At 33.7% G+C, this 25,653-nt stretch overlaps 1 protein-coding gene across 3 annotated transcripts in view; it reads right to left on the bottom strand.

Annotated features, from left to right (window-relative positions):
* LOC145254775 (protein-glutamine gamma-glutamyltransferase K-like) overlaps positions 1 to 25,653 on the bottom strand; it is a 553,491-nt gene that overhangs the window by 232,248 nt on the left and 295,590 nt on the right. Inside the window, exon 1 of one of the 3 annotated variants that reach the window (XM_080113550.1) lies at positions 1,454 to 2,115. The exons of the other annotated variants lie outside the window; for them this stretch is intronic. Coding sequence (XP_079969676.1) covers positions 1,454 to 1,464 — 11 coding nt within the window. The 5' untranslated portion in view covers positions 1,465 to 2,115. Of the gene's footprint in view, positions 1 to 1,453; positions 2,116 to 25,653 lie in introns of those variants that run through there. 3 annotated transcript variants of the gene reach the window in all.

Genomic DNA, 25,653 nt, shown 5'->3' with positions numbered 1-25,653 from the left:
GTTTCGTCGTCTACGACTCATCAGAGTGGCTGAATCTAGCGAGATATATACATATACATATACATATATATATTTCGAATCTCTCTAGATTCAGTCCCTCTGATGAGTCGTAGACGACGAAACACGTGTCACTGGATAATAATTTTTTTTTAATAATATATATATATACCGCTCCCCATTTAGGGGGTACAAAATTGGTCAAAGGGAAAATTATTCCCAACTCGCATTTAGGTAAAAATGCACTTTCGTATAAATAATTGAATTCGTTCAAAGAGTATCGCTAACAAAAACAAATAAAAACATCTATCTATCTATCTATCTATCTATCTATATATATATATATATATATATATATATATATATATATATATATATATATATATATATATATATCACAATTGGAAAAATCTGTCCAAAAACTGCATTCTGAATTGGGATTTAAAAAAATTAAATTGGCTCAATCTAGATAAATTTCTCTTTCACTGATCGAGTTTAGAAAAGAGGAAGCGTAGTGTCCGAACAGATATTGCACTTTGCTCTTTTAAAAGATTGTCCGTTTCTTTTCCAAATCGGTAAAGTCAAAGAAAAAAGAACGAAATAATTATTTCATGATGGCAATTCGCATGTTGCGTTTGTCGGTTTTGTTTATACAATAATTTTCTGGCATTATTATAGATTGACATTCTCCGCTAAAATAGCCTCCCACTCCCCCTTTCGATAAAAAAAATGAGATTGTATTTTTGGGTGGTAACATATGCGCTCCCTGAAAAACTTACCGAAAACAAATAAAATTTAAGGAGAGAGATGAGTTTTTCATATAAATTTGACTTTAAAAGTCCCCTATTTCCGAGTCATAATAGCGTTTTAGAGAAGTTAAGCTCAATTTCTTTATGGGAGATAAATTTTGCGTGTTTATTCATTTATTGTGCGTGAGATGGGGGGTACGTTTTAGGCGATTACGTATGGTTTTACGACGGTGTCTGTCTGGGTTAGAGTTAATGATTAAAAAAGAGTTGTTAATAGCCCTAAAAAGTTAGACCGGCCCCAAAATTTTACGTTAAAGTTTTACGTTATATACGAAAACTGATCCCCTACTCCGAATTCTAAAATAATTGTTTGAAGTTGTTTCTTTCTTTCCGCCAAGTTTTTTGGGGTGTATATACGTAATCGCTTAAAAAAGTATAATCATATGTTTTTAGGGATGGGGAATTAGCCGAGGCTGTTAATCTACATATTTGTCACTTTTATTTATTTAATTCAAATGTTTAGATATGAAAAGAAAAATGATGAAATAAAAACAAAGAAAAACAGCCAGGTATAAAAAATAATACACACACACACACACACACACACACACACACACACACACACACACACACACAAACAAAACAATACAAACAAATTAAGAAGAAAAAAGTAAAGATTAAACAATAAAAAATAAAAACTGACTTACTTAGAAGACATCCAAACGGATTTCTTATATTTTGGGGTGAATAGTAAAAAGTCTACCCTTTGTTAAAAAATCTCTTGAAAAAGAGTCCGTCTTGGTTTAGTACCACCGGTCGATGGTGAAACTGATGGCCGTGGTATCAGTGGTGGTAGGAGTCGCTAACAGTGGCGGTAGTGATTTGATGGTAAAGTGGTACGTTTTGGTTTGGTTTTGTTTTTTGAGGAAGGGGATGGTGGTGGAGGTGGTGGTGGTGGTGGTGGTGGTGGAGGTGAAGCGTGTTGTTGTTGCTGTTGTTGTTGTTGTGAGAGGGTATGGGTGGAGATGTTCTTTGTAGAGTTATGCTGTCAATTGGGAAAAGAGATGAAGCACCATCGCCGCCGCTGAGAGGAGAAATGCTAGCGCACCTGCCCCCTTCTCGTTCTTTAAGTCACGATTACGTCTAGTGCTGCTTCCATCCTCTCTTCTTCTATTCTCTCTCTCTTTTCTTCTCTCTCTCCCTCTCCCTCTCCCCCTCTCTCTCTTCCTCTCTCCCCCCTCTCTCTCTCTCCACCACTATCATTTTTACAGTTCAAGTGGATCTACTTTCTTTTTTTTTCAAGTTTCTCCCCGAATTTTGGACATGCGGTATATCTATACTTCTATTTAAGCCAGTCCATATCTATCTTAATCCCTATTTCTCCCCCCCCCCTCCTCGCTCTTAATCTCTTTTTCCACTTTCCTCTTTTCCATTTTCTCTCTGACTCATACACTTTCGTATATATATATATGTATATATATATATGTATATATATATATATATATATGTATATATATATATATACATGCGTCCTTATAGGGTACGACTACAATGTAAGGGAAGTGAGAATTTCATAGCATTTAGGTAAATGCTTCATCATGGATAATTGAAATCGTTACTTGCCTTTATCATCCGAAAATTGATCTCTCTCTCTCTCCTCTCTCTCTCTCTCTCTCTCTCTCTCATACATACATATATATATATATATATATATATATATATATATATATATATATATATATATATATATATATACTAGCGGGGAGACCCGACGTTCTCCGGGATTGAATGATAATCAACGAATATTTCACACTCCTATGGTTTTATTGTCATCGAAATCTGGAAGCTTCACATGTCTCCATGCAGTAATTTAGTCCAAAATATATGTTAATCTACATTGCCCTTTTTTCTTTTATAAAATTATTTTATATAAACTTCTTTACAGTTAACGAAAAAAAAATAAAAAGTGCGGGTTTGAACCTACGGACCATATCATGCAAAAAAAAAAAAAAAAATTTCAAGTTTTATAAAATTCTTTGCAGTTAATGAAAAAAATTTAAGCAATTTACGTGCGGACTTTGAACCTACAGACAACGCCATGCAAAAAAAAAAAAAAAGAAGAAAAAGAAAAAACACCCTATCAATTTACCCACAGTAGAATTTTCATGGCCCGTTGTTCTATCAATGTTGCTAAGTGAGGACGTGGAAGAAATGGCTTTACCGATGAAAGATAAATTAAAATAACGGTTTAGATTATCGATTATCCGTAATTACTGGGGGTATTCTGAGACATAACTTAGCTAAGATAGATCACTCCCAGACTTATACACTAAAGTTCTGTAAATTTTAAAGAAAATCTGTTCAGCCGTTTCGGAGTCTATAAGGAAGAAACTCATACACAACTTAAAATATTGCAGCATTAAGAATTGATTATGTAAAGTTAAACTGGGGGGGGGCACTTAAATTGCGTGTCGTCTTTGACTACTTGACCAACGAATCGCCCGGTTCGAGAAACCTGGATCCGTACAAATAACGTATCCACCCAAGCGGTTTACGTTTATATTTTTACTAGCAATACCGCCATAATTTCTTTGAGATAACGTCGAACGGGCGAATATTTTAGATGTATTTTAGAAGTAGATACGTGCGATAAGCCACCCGCGAGAAAGCTACTCTCTTTTTTCTCCCTTTGTTCGTCTTACTCCTTCCTTTTCTCATTTTTCGCTTCCTCCATTCTTAGGATGGAACTTTCACACAAGGAGAATAGAAAATGAACATTGGGTTTACTTTCGGCAGCCGCATTACTCCCGCTTCTCGTATTGTGTCCTTTAGTCCTCGCATTCCATAAGCGATGTTTCTAACAGAGAATCACTGTTGTCTGTGTTAGACTCTATCCATCTAACAAGTATCGTGGGCTAGTAGTTTTACCTTGAAGTATGTTTTAGCTTCTTAGATAAAGTGGTTTCATGCTTTGTCTGGAGCGATTTCCATTGAAAAATAAAATCGCAGCATAAGGATTCGGAATAAAACCATTAGCTCACATGTATGTACGTGTGAACTCCCTAATTCTCGACAAATAACAATAATTTTAGCAAACACGCCTGTTTACTTGTTCAAGTATCGCCAATGTAAATAGAAGGCCCTTTTATTAAAGTAATGTACCCTGCTGACGTCACAAAATAAAGTACAATGGCCACGATTAGACGATAGACGACTATTATGAGAATGATTTGAAAACGGTTACATTTAAAGATTAACAATAAAATACACTTTAAAAAATAAATCTTCACTACAGTATTTTCCCGGCAAAAAATACTCCCTTTTAATTGCACGTAAATGTCTAAATGTAAAATAGATTTTATCTTCCGAAAAAGAAAATACAGTAACTTTTAGATCAGTTTCATAAATCCCTCGGCAATTTCTTTGAGAATTGAAATAGAAAATAACTATCCTCGTAATAGTAGTCTATCGCCTAATCGTGGTTATTGTACTTTTTATGTGACGTCACCAGGTTAGGTAATTTTAAGGGAACAGCCTTGTATTTACATCGTTCACGCTTGATTAAGTAAATGTGCATGTTTACCAAGATAGTTTATATCTAATTAAATAGTGTTTATTATATTGTTCATTATTATATTGTTCATTATTTATTATTATTATTATTATTATTATTATTATTATTATTATTATTATTGGCTCATATGGAGCTTTCACACAAGTCAACAAACGAACTGATTGGAAACCTGTGGTGTTCTCTGGAGGCTGAGTGACAACAAGTTTCCCCAGACGTCCAGTTCTCTCCATATATCGCAGCATTCGATACATGTAGCATTCGATAGCATGTAGCATTCGATAGCATTTGCAAATGAATTTGCATCATCGCAACAGCCTTTTACCATTGATTTCTCGCCGGCAGTGGCCATTGGTTTATACTGGAATTTGAGTGGTACTAAGCCTCCTCAAAGTCCCAGTTCTCTTTGCGTTTGTCCAACTGAGGTCTGGCTGGCGCTCTCTCCTCGGCCTTTCAGTCCTTCTTGACCCTTCTCAACTCTTTGATGGCACTTTTTTATTGGGAGGAACGGTGGTTAAACTATGGGGGGGTGCATGATGGGGGTGTAGAACTTGTAGATATGCAGCTTCGGTGACCTTCATTCCCTGTAACGCTTATTTGTTATATTGTCTTCTTGTATTATTCTCCGCATTCAAGGGTTTTCCTTAATATTTCAGCCGTTTTCATTATCGTTAGTCGTTGTACTTTTGTAATTTTTCCTCTGATTCCAATTTCTGACATTCTTTTTTCAAAGTTTTTTGGAATTGTTCCTAGCGCTCCTACTATTATCGGTATTATTTTGATTTTCTTCATCATCCAAATTCCTTTTAACTCTCTGGCTAGCTCTGTGTATTTGCTTCGTTTCTCCTTTTCTTTCATACTCACCCTGTGGTCAGCTGGGACAGCAAAGTCTACAATTTGACAGGATTTTTCTTTCTTGTTAATTATTACGACATCTGGTCTTCTTGCTTGGGTGGGGTTGTCTGTCTGTATGTCCATGTCCCATAGGATTTTGTGGTTTTCGTTTTCGAGTGCTGTTGCAGGTTTATGCTTGTACCATTTGTCTGTACGCTCAAAATGCAGTCGTTTGCATAATTCCCAGTGCACTGCCCTCCCCACTTGGTCATGCCTGTTTTTGTATTCCTTTTGGGCCAGTTTGCTGCATTCACTTTCTATATGGTTTATCGTTTCGTCTCCTTGTCCACAGAGTCTGCATTTGCTGTTTTCTTGTGTTTTTCACATAAAGAGTTGAAGCAATTTTATTAAGATAAAAAAAATTATAACTATACTTCTACGAATGTTAAAGAGTTTATTTTTATACAGTTGCAACAACTTGTTTCCACATGTATCACAAAAGTCTATTCGTTTATTTATTTATTCATTTATTTTTGCAGAGGAGTAACCACTTATTAAGACTCAAAGACCACTCGAGGATAAAGGTATATGAGTGTACGGTGGTCATCGTGAAAACAGTGTAGTACACGTTAGTAGCGGACATTTGGTATAATTTGATTATTTATAAAGACAGCTCATCAAGAACTTGTTTACAGTGGATTTGAAGATGACCATATTGTGGTCAGTGTGAAAGCAGGTCAGTTCTACAGCCGGTCAGCTCTAGAAAAGAAGCTTTGTTCATGGAATCTGCGTTTAGATTTATGTACAGATAGAGATTGAGGGGGAAATTGTTGATAGTGGTTGTAGCGAGTCGAGTACTTTTTGTGAAGGTTTGGCAAGAGGGGGTCATTAATTGGAACTCAGATAACCACTTGCCATGAAAATAACGATAGAGCAGAGAGAGGCTCGCAAAGGTTTTACCTTAATTTTTTTGCTTTTGTTTTTGGGGGGGGGGGGTTTGTAGAGGTCGTTGGTCATATAATTAGTTAATATATATATATATATATATATATATATATATATATATATATGTATATATATACATATATATATATATATATATATACATATATATATATATATATATATATATATATACTAGTAAAAGTACCCGTCGTTGTCTGGGTTCAAAAACAGCCTACAGAAAATGGACTCTGATTTATGAAAGTATGATAGGTTATGAAAAGGAAGGGTTGTAAAGAGATAGCTTCGAATTTGTGGGTATCAAAACCAAAGCAAAATATGATGAAAGTAAAACTAAAATAGATAAACACCATAATTTATTATACCATACCTGTTCACGCTGAAATATTCTGTGGATCTATATTAAAAAACCTTGTTAAACTTTGTGACATATTTCCATTCTATGGAGGTCAGGTGCAAACGAACATCCCATAATTTTATTATACCATATTTCTCCAAACTGAAACATAATTATCAAAGTATACTTACGCAGATAGATATGAAAAGTATTTATTAAAGTTTGTGCCTATTTCCATTCTATGGTGATCAGGCGCGAACGCAAACCCCACAATTTTATTATACCATCCCTATTTAAGTTAAAATATACTTATCAAAGTATTCTTATGTACATCTATATCAAAAACACTTGTAAACGTTTTTTTTTTAATTTTTAAATTTTTTATTTCCATATTTTGTGGACCAGACGCGAACGCAGACCCCACAATTTTAATGAAGCACCGTTTTGCCAGATAAAACATACCCATTCCTGTGTCTCGATACATCTTCTATCATTATATGTAATCAGGTTTTTAAAATAATCAACCATATAGGAGCCTATTCGTGACCAGACACACACCCACACATTCAGCGTTATTTTATAGATATATATATACACACACACACACACACACACACACATATATATATATATATATATATATATATGTTTTTACTATATATATATATATATATATATATATATATATATATATATGGACTTACCTACGCTGCGATGCTATCGACGTCCTCCTCTTAAATGTTAAGAAGTAAACAAAAAGATAAAATAATTTCATCGGCAGAACAAAGGCATAGAAATTTGTTCAGAAAGGAACACAAAAGAAAGCTCAAATCGAATTGTTAATCAAGGTGTGTTAGTAAAGAGCACAAAGGGATCGATCAATATATGTAGGTGTTAATTTTAGTTTTACGACAGTTTACGACAATTGTCGACAGTTTACGGACAATCTTGGATTTATGAAAGTTTGTTCCGTATAATTTCCTCGCTCCCACTTTTCAAATGCTTGCTAAAATGCAGAGTGTGAGCATCTTTGGAGATTCTCTTACAATTCTTTTGTTGTTATTTTCAAAATCAACAAAGGAACGAATTTATTCACATTACAAGTTTTATTTACAATTAAGATTTTGCCCTTTGACGAAGAGAGAGACGTTAGTTGTAGGGGTTGGTTGGGTGTGGCAACAACACGACCAGAAGAGAAGGTGAAGGAAAAAAAATCCGCGGCACAAAACGTTGGGGTCGACGATCGTTGTCGAACGGGCGAGCACATGCTTTTATCACAATTATAGATTTTCTCACCAAAATATCCCATTCAGTCTATGGGTTGATTCTAATTGCCAATTTATTTTTTAAATATTCATTTTATTAAAAAATAAAAGGGTTTATAAAAAGATTTCATGAAAAATGAATCGTGGGGAGTGGGCTAACGTTGTTTAGTAAAGGCTCTCCCAGCCCTATGCTCAGTGTAGACCACCTACTTTTCCGGGTAATCTGAAAAAAAGCTTGGCGATCTCCAGATGGAAGTGGGATCTAAGTGGTGTGTCAAAAATAAATATATCGGGCAGAAGTGTGCGATTAGATGATATTCTCTAAGATTTAAGATGACATTTTAGGGGTGAACGGGGGAGAATACAAAATAAAATGCAGTATGTGAGCATCTTTGGATGAATATTGCTAAGTTACCCTCTCTTCTCCAATGTTCGGTATACATATACACGTGAGTTTGAAAGCAAGAGTATCTGGGCGCTTAGTGCCCGCGTGTGTGCGTATATGATAAACTAAAAAAAAACGGTAAGTCTCATCATCGCCCCCATCCAGATGTCGAACAGTTAAACTTCCTATAATCGGTACTCCAACAGTACAGTCAGATAAACGACCACCACACCCGTTCTCACCCCTGAGGACGCGGGTTGGAGTGGGAGCAAGAAGTGAAGTATTTGTTTGCATTTCCGCTGTAAAAACCGCACAAGAGTGCGAATCAGCCAGGTTAAACGAATTGTTTTTGTATCTCTCTCCACTCTCTCTCTCTCTCTCTTTACCCCCCCTCTCTCTCTTTTCTCTCTCTCTCTCTCTCTCTCTCTCTCTCTCTCTCTCTCTGCCTATCTCTCTGCTTATCTCTCTCAATATAACACTGGCACACAAACATACTCACGCATGTACATACACACACGCACACACACACATATACAGATATAAATATATATATATTATTTTATTATTATAATATAAAGCTGAATGTGTGTGTGTGTGTGTGTGTGTGTGTGTGTGTGTGTGTGTGTGTGTGTGTGTGTGTGTGTTGTCATGAATAGGCTTGTATATGGTTGACTATTTTAAAAAAACTGATTACATATAATGATAGAAGATGTATCGAGATACAAGAATGGGTATATTTGATCTGGCAGAACAGTGATTCATTAAAATTGTGGGCTCTGCGTTCGCGCCTGGTCCACAAAGTATGGAAATAAAAAATTTAAAAATTAAAAAAAAACGTTTACAAGTGTTTTTGATATAGATGTACATAAGAATACTTTGGTAAGTATGTTTTAACTTAATTAGGAATGGTATAATAAAATTGTGGGGTCTGCGTTCGCGCCTGGCTTCCATAGAATGGAAATAGGCACAAACTTTAATAAATACTTTTCATATCTATCTGCGTAAGTATACTTTGATAATTATGTTTCAGTTTGGAGAAATATGGTATAATAAATTATGGGGTTTATCTATTTTATTTTTACTTTCATCATATTTTGCTTTGGTTTTGATACCTCCAAATTCGAAGCTATCTCTTTACAACCCTTCCTTTTCAATACCTATTATACTTTCATAAATCAGAGCCCATTTTCTGTAGGCTGTTTTTGAACCCAGTCAACGACGGGTACTTTTGCTAGTATATATATATATATATATATATATATATATATATATATATATATATATATATATATAAGAGAGCAATTAATGAAATCAAAGGGATGTAGTGTTTACTTGATATACGCAATGGTAAACTTCCAACTAATATAAAAAAAAAAACAGTATTTATATGTAGAAAATTTTATCCCAACCGAATAGAAAAGCTCAATACGCAATAGAGAGTATATGAATGGAAATGTATAAAAAGAATACGAAAAGCTTATAACTTTTCTTTATTCGTTTTCAATTAGTGACGTGCAGTAATACAAAATAATATATATATATATATATATATATATATATATATATATATATATATATATAATTTAAAGGAGATTAGAACAATAGTCTAAAGAGCTGAGTGTATTTTAATGTAACAGTGAAATTACTAGTTTAATTAAAATACAGGAAATAGAAAGTGCTCGTTGTAATTTAGATATATAATAAGCTCGATAGTTAAATGTCCTAGAGCTAATTCAATATTAAGTAATGTGATTGATAATTATAAATTTAAAAATCAAATTATAATTAAATTAAAAATCCGTTTCATAAGAAGGAACAATAACAAAATCAATAAAAATTGATTTTGTTATTGTTCCTTCTTATGAAACGGATTTTTAATTTAATTATAATTTGATTTTTAAATTTTAAATTATCAATCACATTACTTAATATATATATATATATATATATATATATATATATATATATATATATATATTACTGCTGGGACGATTAATCAGACAGAATCGGAATCAGATATCGGAATCGGTATCAGAATCGTAAAATTTGGATCCTAATTTCCGATTCCAAAATGATTCTTTTAATTTTTTTCTTGACAATAAAAAATGAAACGTACACAAGTTTATTCATTTATTAGAAATAAATTTGCGTTATCGCAACAGTTGTCTGCCACTAGATTTCACTGGAATTTGGGTGGCAATAAGTCATCCCAAGGTTTTAGTCCTTTTCGCACTCATCTGATGGAGGTTTGGTTTGTGCTTTCTCTACTCGATTTTTTCATCTTCATTGACCTTTCACGACTATTTGGTGGGGTGCCATTCGATGGTGCAGTCATCATTATCATCGTCATCATCATCATTATCATCATCATCATCATTTTTATTGTTGTTTTCGTTATTGGTTGTTATTATTATTATTAATATTATTATTATTATTATTATTATTATTATTATTATGAAGTGTGCTGAAAAGTGGTTTGAAGAGGTGCCTGATGAAGTGAGAATAAGTGAGGATGGCAATGTAGAAGTATGGTGGGATAAAAGTGTCATAACGACCAAGCAATTGGAACATAATCGTCTGGATTTGGTCGTCATTGACAAGTTCTAAAAAACTGTCAAATTGTAGACTTCTCAGTACTCTGGGACAAGAACGTGAGAGAGAAGGAGAACGAGAAGTAGAGCAATTATGGAGATAAGGCGTATACATGAGGTTAAAACACAAATAATCCCGGTCGTAGTTTGTACGCTAGGAGTAGTATCAAGTTGTCTGGAAGGACAATGGAAAACTACGAATCCCCGATGTTTTAGACGGCCTTCAAACCTCTGCTATTGTAGGTACCACCAACATCCTTAGGAAAACCGTTGATCTTTAAAGCTCCTGATTTGGAGCCAGGATTGAGGGAAATGCTCTGAAAATGAATCCCATCTCTTTTCAGGGAGACGTTGATAAACGAAATCAGAAGAAGAAGAAGAAGAAGAAGAAGAAGAAGAAGAAGAAGAAGAAGAAGAAGAAGAAGAAGAAGAAGAATTATTATTATTATTATTATTATTATTATTATTATTATTATTATTATTATTTACTCACTAAGAGTAGTCACACAGGCCATCATCAAAGATTTCTCTTTGATAACAACTTGTGGTGTCCTTTGCAGTCTGAGTGGCAACAAGTCTCCTCATATTGCAGTACTCTCCTCCTCTTTCGATAACCTTTGCAGATGAATTTGCGTTATTGAAACAGCCGCTTCCCATTGATTCCTCATTGGCACCAACCATTGGTCTTCATTGCAATTTGGATGGCAATAATCCTCCCTAAGGTCCTAGTTCTCTTTGCACTTATCTAGTGTACTGGTTAGTGCTCTCTCTCTCTCTCTCTCTCTCTCTCTCTCTCTCTCTCTCTCTCTCTCTCTCTCTCTCTCTCTCTCTCGGTATTTTCATTCTCCTTGACACTCACTTATTTGATGTAGCGGGGGGAAAAGATGGTGGCAGGTAAGGGCACGGTGGGGGGCGTAACTTACAATTCTTTCAGTTTTCATGATTCCTTGTGGTGTTCCTTTGTGTTTTACGTCTGTAGCATTTTCTGTGTGTCCAGTTTGTGTCTGTACCTATTTACAATGCCTCCCCACGGGGCAGAGTTAGACACCAGAGTCGTTTTTTTTAACGTGGAGAAAAGGGACAAAAATAAAAATTGTCTCAGTCGTGAAGGATTTCTCCTCCACTGAAAGAGAACGAGAAATGGAAGTGCCGCATCTGAAGAACAGATACTACACTTCATGTGTGTTTGTCTCGGTATTCTTCTTCTTATTATTTTTTTTTTATTTATTTAATTTATTTATTTATTTTTTTTTTTTTTGAAAATGACTAATGATATAGCCAAAAGCGCTGAGACAACTGAAAATAAAAACGCTAAAACATCAATTGTGAATTTACTTTATTGCATCAGAAAAGAAAAATCGGTATTTGTGGACAAATAAAAAAAAAGAGTTCGGCGTTGGTCTTAATCAACGAAAAACTCAGCTGCACAGTCTCGCAAGACGGTGGATTTCTTTTTGCCCGTGAGTCGAACTTTTTATCCGCTGTCTGCAACGTCCAATCAGTGTGTGTGAGAAAGAGAGAGAGGGGGGAGAGGGGGAAATAGATAGATAGATAGATAGATAGATAAATAGATGGGGTGCGAATCCATTTGGAACCGAAGAAGAGTGAGTTGATTGTCAAAACGCTTTAAAATCAGCCATTTTTTTTTAACTGAGCAATATACGAATATGTTAGAAAAATGGACGACAGAAGACGATTATGATAAGATCGTTTGGAAAAAATAAATAAATAAAACGAAATCACGTTCATATTTGAAGAGAACTTAAAAGAACGAAGAGAAAGAAAAAAACAGTAAAAGATGAATAAATAAGATGAAGGGAGGGGGGATCTAAAAAAAGGAAAAAGTAACGGAGAGAATGGAGTAAGAAAGAAAAAAAGGAAAGAAAAGAAGGAAGGAAAGGACTAAAGATCGGAACAAAAGGAGCCGAACGAAAAAAGGAAAGGGGGAGTTGGTATGGAGAGAGAGAAAGGGAGGGAAAAGGGAAAGTGGGGAAAACAAAAAAAAAGGAGGGAGAAAAAGAAGGAAGGGCCTATGGGAAGGAGGAAGGAAGGAAACAAAAAAGTAAGAAACGAGATGATGTTCAACAATTGCTCCTACAGATTTTCTATCAATGTGATTGTTTTGCTAATGGAAATGCTTTTTCTTTTTTTTTTTTTTTCGCTAAAAGTTTTTGTGAAAAATAAACATTTTTTTATTGTTATTATTATTGTTATTATTGTTGTTATTATTGTTTTTATTATTATTATTATTATTATTATTATTATTATTGTTATTATTATTAGGTAAATGTATTGTTATTATTATTGTTATTATTATTGTTATTATTGTTATTATTGTTATTATTATTATTGTTATTATTGTTTTTATTATTGTTTTTATTATTGTTATTATTATTATTATTATTATGTAAATGTATTGTTATTATTATTATTGTTATTGTTATTATTATTATTATTGTTATTATTGTTATTATTATTGTTATTATTATTGTTATTGTTATTATTATTGTTATTATTATTATTGTTATTATTATTATTGTCATTATTATTATTACTGTTATTATTATTGTTATTATTATTATTATTATTATTATTATTATTGTTGTTGTTGTTGTTATTATTATTATTATTATTATTATTATTATTATTATTATTATTATTATTATTATAAATGCTTTCTTTCTAATAAATGTCTGGAAAAAATGAATATGACAAAATAAGGATTTGTTTTACTATATACATAGATTCGGAAAAGTTGCCAAAAACATCTCAAATATATAACAAATAAATGTTATCAAAGGCAAGATAAGTTACTTTTCTACCTAACTGAATAAGTTTTTAGTGTTTTTTTTATGTAAAATGTTTATTAGGTTCGAAAACCATGCAGTGTTTATTGATATATTTTAAAAAAGACAAATGGCGGCTAGCTCGCTGTTTAATACGTTAAGTTTGGGAAAATGGGTCCAGACTAAAAGATTATACAAAATACTGTTAGAAACCCACCGAATATATGTCAGCCTATGTACAGTAACATACATTGAGTGAGTTTCTAACAGTATTTTGTATAGTTTTTTAGTTTGGACTCATTTTCTCAAACTTAACGTATTCAACAGCGAGCTAGTCGTCATTTGTCTTTTCCAAATATACCGATAAACACTGCGTGATTTTCGAACCGATTAAACATTTTACATTAAACAAAAACACTAAAAACTTATCCAATTAGGTAGAAAAGTAACTTATCTTGCCTTTGATAATATTTATTTGTTATATATTTGTTTTTTGACAACTTTTCCCAATCTATGTGTACAGTAAAACAACCCCAAAAATAAGTATATTAACAAATTATTTAATTCCCCCAAATCTCGACCAGTCAGTTCGTTAAAAAAAAAAAAGAAAAGTATAACTTGTTTACCTTTTTTACAAGGATTTTTAGTGAAGAAGAAAAACGGTGTGCACACCCGTTTAAATTAAAATCAGTCGTTTCTTGTTTTTCTTAATATAAGAATCCCAGGTTGCCTGAATGACGTGCCTAAATATAATGCGAATGGACAATCAGCAGGAGACGTTAAAAAAAAATGGCAATGAAAATTAAATATTTTAACAAATAATTTAATTCTTCCGAATCTCGGCATGTCAGTCTGAAAAAAAAAATTTTTTACAAAGATTGTTAGCGGAAAAAAGAACAGCATGCCAGTCCGTTTAAATTATAATCGTTTGATTCTTGTTCTTGACATTAGAATCCCAGGTTGCTCGATTGACGTGCCTAAATGTCACACGAATAGAGAAACAACAGGAGCAGTTGTCGAGCCTTAATTTGTCGTACATAATTAGTAAAACCTGTCTATTCAACCCATGACTTTATAAGTGGAAATGCTAAAACGTAACGGATTGACTAACAAAGTGTTCAGGGCAAATTTTACACTCAACGCCATATCTTGGCAAATAATTGATGTATCCCCAAAACATATTGTTGATCTTCCAGAAGACCTACAAAAACAAACAAAAAAAAACAACATCCTAAGCTTCAAGCGGAACTTGAATCTGAAACACGCCACCTTGTCGTCTTCAAGTCCAATGAAAACAAGTACTTGATGAGCCGTAACTAAATTATACCCAATCTCCACCACGAACGACCACTACGTTTTTGTGTCTGTAATCACTATACACTTATTGACCCTTCTCGAGTGTCTCTCACGCCTTGATAAATGATGACTGCCTTGTAAAAAAAGAGATACCTGAACACCAATTTGACACCGGCAATCAGTTCATCTTTGGGGTTGCGGGTGGTATAGTTGGTTTCTTTCACTACTGCGCCTAACACATGATAGACTATTGAGATGGGCGGTTAGTTGGTGGAACTGATAAAGTTTTTTTTTAATGGAAATTGCTTGAGACAAGGACTGGAGCCAACTTATATGAAGAGACAATATATATATTTACATAGACATCACCACTTATCAAGGCCAAGAGGCCACTCAAGGATAAGGGTTAAAGAGTGTACAGTAGACATTGGACAATATAGTAATCATTAGTGATGAAATTTGGTAAATTTGATAACTTATATAGAACGGCTCATCAAGAATTTATTTACGTTAGACTTGAACACAACCATATTGTAGTCAGCCGGAAAGCAGGAAAACGGAAGACAATTCCACAGGCGTGCAGTTCTAAGAAAGAAGCTTTGTTCATGGAATCTACGTTTAGGTTTAGGCACAGATAAAGAGTGGGGGGAATTATTGATAGTGTGTACAGCTAGACGAGTGTTTCTTGTGAAAGTTTGGCGAGGGGGGACCATAGATTGAAGCTCAGTTGAACACCTTCCATGAAAATAACGATACATCAGAGACAAACTCGCAACATCTCTTCTGTGAGATAGAGGTTGCAAGGAAGAGAAAAGGATATCTCCTACGAGGCTACGAAGTCTATTTTGAACTCTATCAAGGGAGTACAAGTCCTTTCTAGCAGCTCCTGCCCAGATGTGGCAACAATATTCCATCCTTGGACGTACCTGGCTCTTATATAGATAGAGAATAGCATCAGCAGTGAGATATATACTGGATCGATAGAAAGATCCCACCATTTTTCCAGCGGCCTTGGCAACAGATTTGATGTACGTGTTCCATTTCAGATCAGGAGTAAAGGTCAAGCCCAGAAGCTTGTCAAAACTTGAGGTCTCCTGAAGACGAGAGCCATTCATTTCAATTGATGCCAGATGTGGATCAGAATGTTGATGATGTAAAGAGAGAAGCTTGGTTTTAGATGCATTAAAAGTAACAAGCCACTCCTTTCCCCATTGTACTACGTGCTCAAGATCAGAGGAGAGAGAATTGGAGAGAACTTGGTCGTTTACTGTCTTAGATGTGCTACAATAAATGGTAGTGTCGTCAGCATAAATGTCTACAGATGATGTAAGGATATGGATATATATATATATATATATATATATATATATATATATATATATATATATACAGTTAAATGAGATATGTAGAAGGCGGTACAATGCAGAGGTAACGGAAAGACACAAACTGAAGCAGGTGAAGGAGTTTTATTAATATAAATTACAAATAATATAAAAATACAAAATAATATAAAATGTTAATTAACACGTTCCAGGCTATTGTTTGCTGCGAGACTGTTACTGTTTACAGAAACGCGTTTGAACCCAAGTCAAATAAATATCTGAGGAACAGATCTTTCTCGAAATATCATATAACACGGATATCCCATCAGATCGGCTTATCCAGGTAATCACAGTACAAATATAAATATATTGTGCATATGAAATGCATGAATGTGTACACATGTATTTGTAATTTGTATTAATAAAACCTTTTCACCTGCTTCAGTTTGTGTCTTTCCACTACCTCTGCATTATACTGCCTTCTATATACAGACTATACAATGCTTCAAGCAAACTACATCCACCTCTTATATATGACGAACTACAAGCACTTGTGCGTCCTCGACGTAAATACCCCCGACAAACCCGACAGCAACTAAATCCCACCCCTTCACAGTAGAGATCCCTAGATGTAAGAGAGCCTTCTACTCCAGAAGTTTCTTCCCCAGAAATGCTAGACTTTGAATTCCATTCCGGGTCACTGTTTCCCCAACTGCACTGACATGCAGAAGTTCAAGTGCAACGTGAACCGACATCTTGGTGCCCAACTCCCTACACGGTACCCCTGGTGCCCATGTCCCTGATAGTAGCCCCCTACAACAAAGTGGCAATATGCCTTGTTTGGGGTGAAAATATAATTTAAATATATGTATATATATATATGTATAAATATATATATATATATATATATATATATATATATATATAGAAATTACTGCTAGCTAAAAAAAACAAACTTGTCAACGATAAGTATTTGATACATAGATTCCGACCAAGAAAACAGCAATACTTCCTCCTTTCTCAGAAACAATTTTTGATGGAATGTGAGGACTAAAGGACAAAATGAGGGAAGCGAGAGATAAGAGGCAGTCGAAAATAAAGTAAAGGTCCATTTTTTACGTTCATAAAATTTAATCTATGCTTAGCACGCTTCCGTTCATCGCCTTCTAGATCCGGATTTTTTAAAAATTTATTTTTGTGTTGGTGTAGGTGCGTACGTAAACGCGCGTGTGCGCTCACACACACACACACACACACACACACACACACACACACATATATATATATATATATATATATATATATATATATATATATATATATATATATATATATACGAGCCCACACGAGTGTACACACACGTCTCCACACGTACCATACGCGTTGTTTTGAGCGGTAAATTAGCAGTCGTTTGTTTGTTTTTTTCGGATCATTAGACGTAACTCAGGACAGGGGTGGAGATGGAAAGACGTGGCCATAGGAGTCGCGAACACAAGTGTGTTGTCGACAGAGGATAATGATGAAGATGATCAGGTCGGAGATTATCACGGATTGTAACGTTGTCACGGCGCCAAAGAAGAGTAAATGTGACTGTCCTTTCTGGCGCCTCCCATGGTGTTGCTCGGGAGATCGTTTTGCGTGGAGGTCGAGATGACTAGACTGTTAACATCTTGTTCTAAATGGGGACTGTGATCAAGTCATATACTGAGCAATTTTGTATGTTATTCTTACTCGTAGTATTGCCTGCATTGAGGATCGAACCTTCAACTCCATGAATACTGTTACTTAGCACACATTGTTATGTAACACATTTATCAATAACAGCACGTGTAAATATAATGGAATAAAATGACTTAGTATTAATAATTTATATATATATATATATATATATATATATATATATATATATATATATATATATATAGTACAAAACTTTGTTAAAATTCAAGGACTTGCATTTTTTATTTTCATAAATTTTGTTTATTTCATCTTAGATTTTACATTACAGCTGTTTCGTTAATGGGATGGCAATTTTATGACTTTATGTGTTCATAAAAATCTTCTTTTCCTCACCAACTCGCCTGAAATTTTTTCAATTCGATGTTACCTACAAAAAGTTTGGGGAATATATATATATATATATATATATATATATATATATATATATATATATATATATATATATATATATATTATAATAATATTGTCATGTATAATAGTATATATAATATCATAAATTTAATGATTAAATAAATGATTTTGCTCTATGAAGCAGGTACTGTCAATGAATAAGCGGTAAGATGGTGAACGTCTTAAAGTAAAGAAGTATAGTGATAAGCAGTAAGATTGTACATCTAAAAACAAGAATAAGTTTCCAAGATTCACCCTCGAATTTCCCGTGGCACAACAGATAAAGTGTTAGATATAAATATTAGACAAAATTCTGGAGGCTGAAGGCTCAGTCTTGATCGCGAGGAATACAAAGAATACTATTGCGAATTATTTAAGTTTTCTATCCAACCATGGCTGACGGAATGAGAACAATCAACCTCCGTGGATTATATAAATGGTTCAGTTAGAAATTTATATAGATTCTCGAGTTTTACAAGACACGTGTGAATGTTATATAGTTGTTGGAGCAGAAGATAAATTATCTGTTAATTGTCTATCTATAAGTTTATCTAATTATTGGTGTAGCTATCTAGTTATCTGTTTATCGATCTATCTATCTATCTACCTATCTATCTAACTGGTTAAGCAAGCAAGAGATGTGAGTTGTTTTGATGAGGTTATCAAAACATGCCCGACCTTGTCAAACTGGTCAAGTTGCACCGGAAGAGCTTGAACAACTGATCGGAAGGGCGTGTAGTGTGTCACGTGTTCCGGTTTGCTGGGCATATCGTTGAGTTGGTTTTCCAGACGCCAAACAGAGCCAATGGGTTAACGGATCATCTCCCCCACCTCCTGAGAAAAAGGTGACGTGTCTCAAAATGGAGACTAAGAGAAACCCAGAGGCCAGAGATACTCTATTTCTATTCTTCTGCGAACGACACCTGGGAAGGAAATAAAATCTTATATAAAACAAATCATCTTCTTGGATCGTTTGAAACCTCCCAGAACAGATAGAAATTCTCAGGTAGACCAAAAGACAGAAGACCAACGACGCAGTTGAAAAGATATGTCGAAAGTATATGTCTGACAAACACGCATACATCAACACTTAGACTGTTCAAATATATACACATCACAAACGCAAATAGGTCACAAAGACACGCATATAAACATGTATATTTTCAAATAGGAAAATATATACAGCGACCATATTAACACCATTCCCCAATATGATTTACGTTTAATATGGTGTCTTTCGAATAAGGCAACGTAACATATATTGATATGGCTCCGTCCAACACGTATATATATATATATATATATATATATATATATATAGTCATCCACATACAGTACTGTTTCGCTGTTTCACAGCTCATCAGTGCGGCTAGACAGGCAACTACCTCAAGCCAGGATTGAAACCCGACCGTTTATACGGCAGTCAAGGCTTCTAACCATTACGCTATTGGCGGCTGCTTGAACGAGTAGTGAGTTTAACGATGTATATATATATATATATATATATATATATATATATATATATATATATATATATATATATATATATATATATATATATATATATATATATATATATATATATATATATATATATATATATATATATATATATATATATATATATATATATATTAGTGTTTTGGGTATCGGAATCGGAAAAATTTGCGCCTATTTTCCGATCCCAAAACCGATTCCTTTAATAATCTGTTTTATTTGATTTTTGGTTTAAGAAACATCTTCCACTGCTGTTGCAATAATAATAAAATATTAAATATTTATTGATTTAAACTTCCTGTAAGACTAAAATCTGTAGATCACCCCCCTCACAGTAATTGTATCGGAATCGGGAAAAATATTGGAATCGTCCCTTCACTAATATATATATATATATATATATATACTAGCAAAAGTACCCGTCGTTGACTGGGTTCAAAAACAGCCTACAGAAAATGGACTCTGATTTATGAAAGGTATATGAGTGTACGGTGGTCATCGTGAAAACAGTGTAGTACACGTTAGTAGCGGACATTTGGTATAATTTGATTATTTATAAAGACAGCTCATCAATAACTTGTTTACAGTGGATTTGAAGATGACCATATTGTGGTCAGTGTGAAAGCAGGTCCGTTCTACAGCCGGTCAGCTCTAGAAAAGAAGCTTTGTTCATGGAATCTGCGTTTAGATTTATGTACAGATAGAGATTGAGGGGGAAATTGTTGATAGTGGTTGTAGCGAGTCGAGTACTTTTTGTGAAGGTTTGGCAAGAGGGGGTCAGTAATTGGAACTCAGATAACCACTTGCCATGAAAATAACGATAGAGCAGAGAGAGGCTCGCAAAGGTTTTACCTTAATTTTTTTGCTTTTGTTTTTTTTTTTTTTTTTTTGTAGAGGTCGTTGGTCATATAATTAGTTAATATATATATATATACTAGTAAAAGTACCCGTCGTTGACTGGGTTCAAAAACAGCCTACAGAAAATGGACTTTGATTTATTAAAGTATGATAGGTTATGAAAAGGAAGGTTTGTAAAGAGATAGCTTCGAATTTGGGGGTATCAAAACCAAAGCAAAATATGATGAAAGTAAAACTAAAATAGATAAACCCCATAATTTATTATACCATATCTGTTCACACTGAAACACTTATCACAATATTCTGTGGATCTATATTAAAAAAACTTCTTAAACTTTGTGACATATGTCCATTCTATGGAGGTCAGGTGTGAACGAACAACCCATAATTTTATTATACCATATTTCTTCAAACTGAAACATAATTATCAAAGTATACTTACGCAGATAGATATGAAAAGTCTTTATTAAAGTTTTCCATTCTATGGTGATCATGCGCGAACGCAGACCCCACAATTTTATTATAACATCGCTATTTAAGTTAAAACATACTTATCAAAGTATTATGTACATCTATATCAAAAACATTTGTAAACGTTTTGTTTTTTTTTAATTTTTAAATTTTTTATTTCCATACTGTGTGGACCAGGTGCGTACGCAGACCCCACAATTTTAATGAATCATCATTATGCCAGATCAAACATACCCATTCCTGTGTCTCGATAATCTTCTATCATTATATGTGATCAGTTTTCTATAATAGTCAACCATATAGGAGCCTATTCGTGACCAGACACACACACAGACGTTCAGCTTTATATATATATATATATATATATATATATATATATATATATATATATATATATATACAGCATAAAGAAGGTCGAAGGTTGCATCGGCTGAGAATAACATCCAGCTCAAAAAAAGTATTTCGGACAATTTAAATAAACCAAATTACCAATCTTCATCTAAAAATAAAAAAGATGCAAATGCAAAGAGACGTTACAGAAAATCTTAATTTTAAGAAATTACAAGAAAGACTGTCAATAGTACAGGTACTATTTTTCTCTTATTCAACCCCAAAAGATGTACAGTTCAAAAAAAAAAGCCGGATGCTTTACTTTTGGAACGACCCTCGTGGATTATGCTCTCTAGTCAAGAGGAAGGTGCTTATGACTGTCTGAGTGCTTACAGCTGAGTTGGAGATATATCAAATTGATTGGAAGGGGGTGAGGAAGGTTAGGGCTAGTGATGGGATTAGTGGGTGGCAATTAACAGAAAGACCGTCCGAAATTCAAGGCAGGTGGTTGGAAATACTTAAGGACGGACATTTTGAGCCGGTTTTTATTTCGTTTCGGATTTCTTTTTAGATGAAAAATGATATTTTGCACTCTACAGATTATTTGGCTGACTATTTTCTGTCTTGAATATTATTCTCACAATGTTTCAGACGATGTAACTCTTGATTTTATGGGGGTGTATCTTCCTCCTCGTTATGTCGAACTCGGGAATCTGTATGTCGAACTCGGAAATATGTAGATAATTTCGAACACAAAGAAATCCAGAACCTACCCCTAAACCATATGTTTGACTAGCAAATACATGTATTTGGTGATTTTAATGCCCACCACGTTGATTGGATCGGTTTCGTGAACTATACTGTAGAAGTATTTATAGGGTCTTTATATCTTATTTTCTTCCACTTTCTGATCATGAGGATCAGCAAGCCTCACTTCTTGATCTATTTCTGACTACACTTGTGAGACAGATGCCTATAACCCACTCGGGAACGCTGATCATTTTGTGATATAATTTGATATCACCATTAATTTTTGATCCCAAACTAAAGAGTCGTTGCTCAAAATGGCGAGCTACTTAAAATAAAAAGGTTGATTAGAAATCCATCAGAGATACCCTATGGAGTAAAATCTTTTATCTTTTTGTTAAACAATGCGCACATGAATGAATAGTAAATACAAATTCCACTCTTTCAGTGCAGAGGTCTCCAGATGTTGGAAGGCTTCCTAATCTAACAGTTTCTAAAAAGAGAGTCGCCAACCTGATAGGGCCTGAACTGTCATCTAAGCTACAGCCTCTGTCCCACCGACGAAATGTTGCGTCCCTCTGCTTGTTCTAGAAGTATTTTAATGGTGAATGCTCTGACGAACTGCAAGCACGTGTGCCCCCACGACGTAAATACCCTCGACAAACCCGACAAGCAGCTAAATCGCACCCCTACACAATGGAAATACCTAGATGTAGGACAGCTTTCTACTCCAGAAGTTTTTCCCCAGAAACGCTAGACTTTGGAAATCCATTCCGGCTCCCTGCTTCCCCAACTGCATTGACATGCAGAAGTTCAAGTGTAACGTGAACCGACATCTTGCTTCCCAACTCCCTACATCGTACCCCAGTAGCTTATGTCCCTGATAGTAGCCTCCTACACCAAAGTAGCAATGTGCCTTGTTTGAGGTGAAAATATAATTTTAAAAAAATGTCCGAAAGGTTGTTAAAATAATCCCAATAAATAACACTGTGCAACAAAATTCATGTTTAAAAAAAGTGCATACCACATAAAACCTGTTTTGCTGTAAGAAAGTATCCTGATATTCAATCTAGCCTTTATTTCTATGGATTGGGCATTTTTTCATGTACTATAAAACATATCGTATTATTGTTGCTCATAAATGAAAAACACAGAATTGTCAGTTTAAACATTTGTTCTCTTAACCATCTTGAGTGTCATTCACCCATTTTATATTCAAACAGTAATCTGCCAACATGCCAGGGTTCCATTTTTTAAAAACGTTTCTCTATCACTGAAATATCCTGACGGAATCTCTCGCCATGTTCATCACTCACTGGTCCTGGATATGACCTTAAACTATATCCGATGGTGAGGCCTTAGCTTGCGGGCTTTGGGGAGTGTGGAGCCACCTTTTAATTGCCATTGCTCCCAGGCCCACTCTGACCCGGAGAAACCGACTTGAAATATATATATATATATATATATATATATATATATATATATATATATATATATATATATAAAATTAAAATACGATGAAACGCAGAATATTCAGTGTAGCTTAATCGCCATATATATTTTATAAATTACTATATATATATATATATATATATATATATATATATATATATATATATATATATATATATATATATATTCTATTAAAATATTGTTCTTCAAATCACTGGATTCGGCATTAAATAACCTGAAATGGGTTGATATGCCGTAAAACAAAAACAACCAACCAATCAGCACTCACATCACTAAGATTCTCCGCAAAATTCTGGCAAGTGACAAATTTGAAAAAATAAAAAAACCTGTACCTAATTCGACAAAAGAGCCAGAAATTAATTTTCATGTCAAAGTGTATATATAAAATGACCACAGATATTCTGCACTTTTTTTTTTACACACTTATACTTATTTCAAAAATCCTGAAACGCAACATAGATTTTTTTTTCTAATTGATTATTCTAGCCAATTTAGCGAACATGAAAAATTCCTAATTGATTCCGAAGTAAAGGCAACATCACACTCCTTCAATTTTTATTGAGTTTGACGTCCACTTGTAAAAATAAATTTACATTCCTTTTCTCTATTGTTTAGAATTCCAACCTATCCTAAAATAGTTTGATTTCTTTTTTTTTTTAATTCATACTTGTTTCATAAACGTGTGTTTATTTGTCTGACCGCTAATAAGAAACATCCGGTTTCAGTACACTATTTCATAAAATAAAGCAACAAAAAGAATAAAGATTTTTATGCCTCAGAACTTTTTTAGACGAACATGGATCATTTGTAGTTTTGGATTGTTTGAACTACTGTTACCATCTTGGATATTATTCTTACAACCTTTCAGCCAATGTAATCTCTGACCTTGTTTAAGCGCATCTTGAATATAAATAAAAGTATATTTTGTTCTTTTTATTAAGCACTGTTACATAAACCTCATTAAATTCATTGGTTTAACACAGCGAAAATTGAAATTAAGACTTAACGAACACAGAAGAGATATAAGAATGGTAACGCCCTAAATGCACTCTTTTGCCATTGTGCGGAACACGATCTCTCGTTTAATTTAGATCAAGCGAAAATTATAAAATACTTGATAGATAGAGCTAAAAGAAGACTTTTAGAATCAGCACTAATATTAAACACGAATACTATTACGCAAAGAAAAGGCTTCTACCATTTAGCCCCTAGCATAGGGAAAATAATAATCAAAGAACAAAATATCAAAACAGATCCTGGTTAACCGTTATTCCTTAAATATTTCAACAAAATGAATAAGTTTAGAGAGAGGAGAAGAAAAAAAAAGTGTACATATTTATTTAACGCATTTTTAAAAGTGTATATATAGACATTGAACAACTCAACCTTCCCATACACACACATACGTTTGTCCTTCCCGACATGGGTAGGATTCAAAAACTGTTCTCTTTTTCGTACGATCTATGACTTTTTCTTTTCTTGCATTTTTACTTCAATATCCTGAAGATGTCCTCTGAAATAGGGACGAAACGTTGATTATTTTAATGATTTCATTCGGTTTTTCTATTTTTCTCAAAACATAACGTCAACCACCGCTGGTATTTTTATTTTTATTTTTTATACATAAACCTCATTAAATTCATTGGGTTTCATCTTCGAATACCTTTAACCTAGAATAATTATATATATAATTATACTATATTCATAAACTACATTTAACAACATGCCAATGAATGGATGGACTAAGATACTTACAGTCTTTAAAAGCGGGCGAATAAAAGATATATCTGCCTTACTTAAAAAAAAATGCTATTTTTTTTTTTTGTGTCTTTAAACCCACCCCCACTCTTTTTGCTGGTGAGTAGACTTTGTTTTATAAAATCAAATGATAAAATTATTGTTCAAGATACATTGTCTTTTTCAATAAAAACATCGTTTCCGAAACGATCGTACAATTTATTGATTTTGTTTGTTCTTCCTTTGGAAACCGATTTTTAATTATAAATTATGAATCATTTTACTCAATATAAAAATAGCTCTAGGATATCTAT

Source organism: Euprymna scolopes, chromosome 30 (assembly GCF_053919585.1).
Source record: "Euprymna scolopes isolate OS-2025 chromosome 30, ASM5391958v1, whole genome shotgun sequence".
NCBI classification, from domain to species: domain Eukaryota; kingdom Metazoa; phylum Mollusca; class Cephalopoda; order Sepiida; family Sepiolidae; genus Euprymna; species Euprymna scolopes.
The sequence above is the reverse complement of the archived record's forward strand: the minus strand, read 5'-3'. Positions and strand labels throughout refer to the sequence as shown.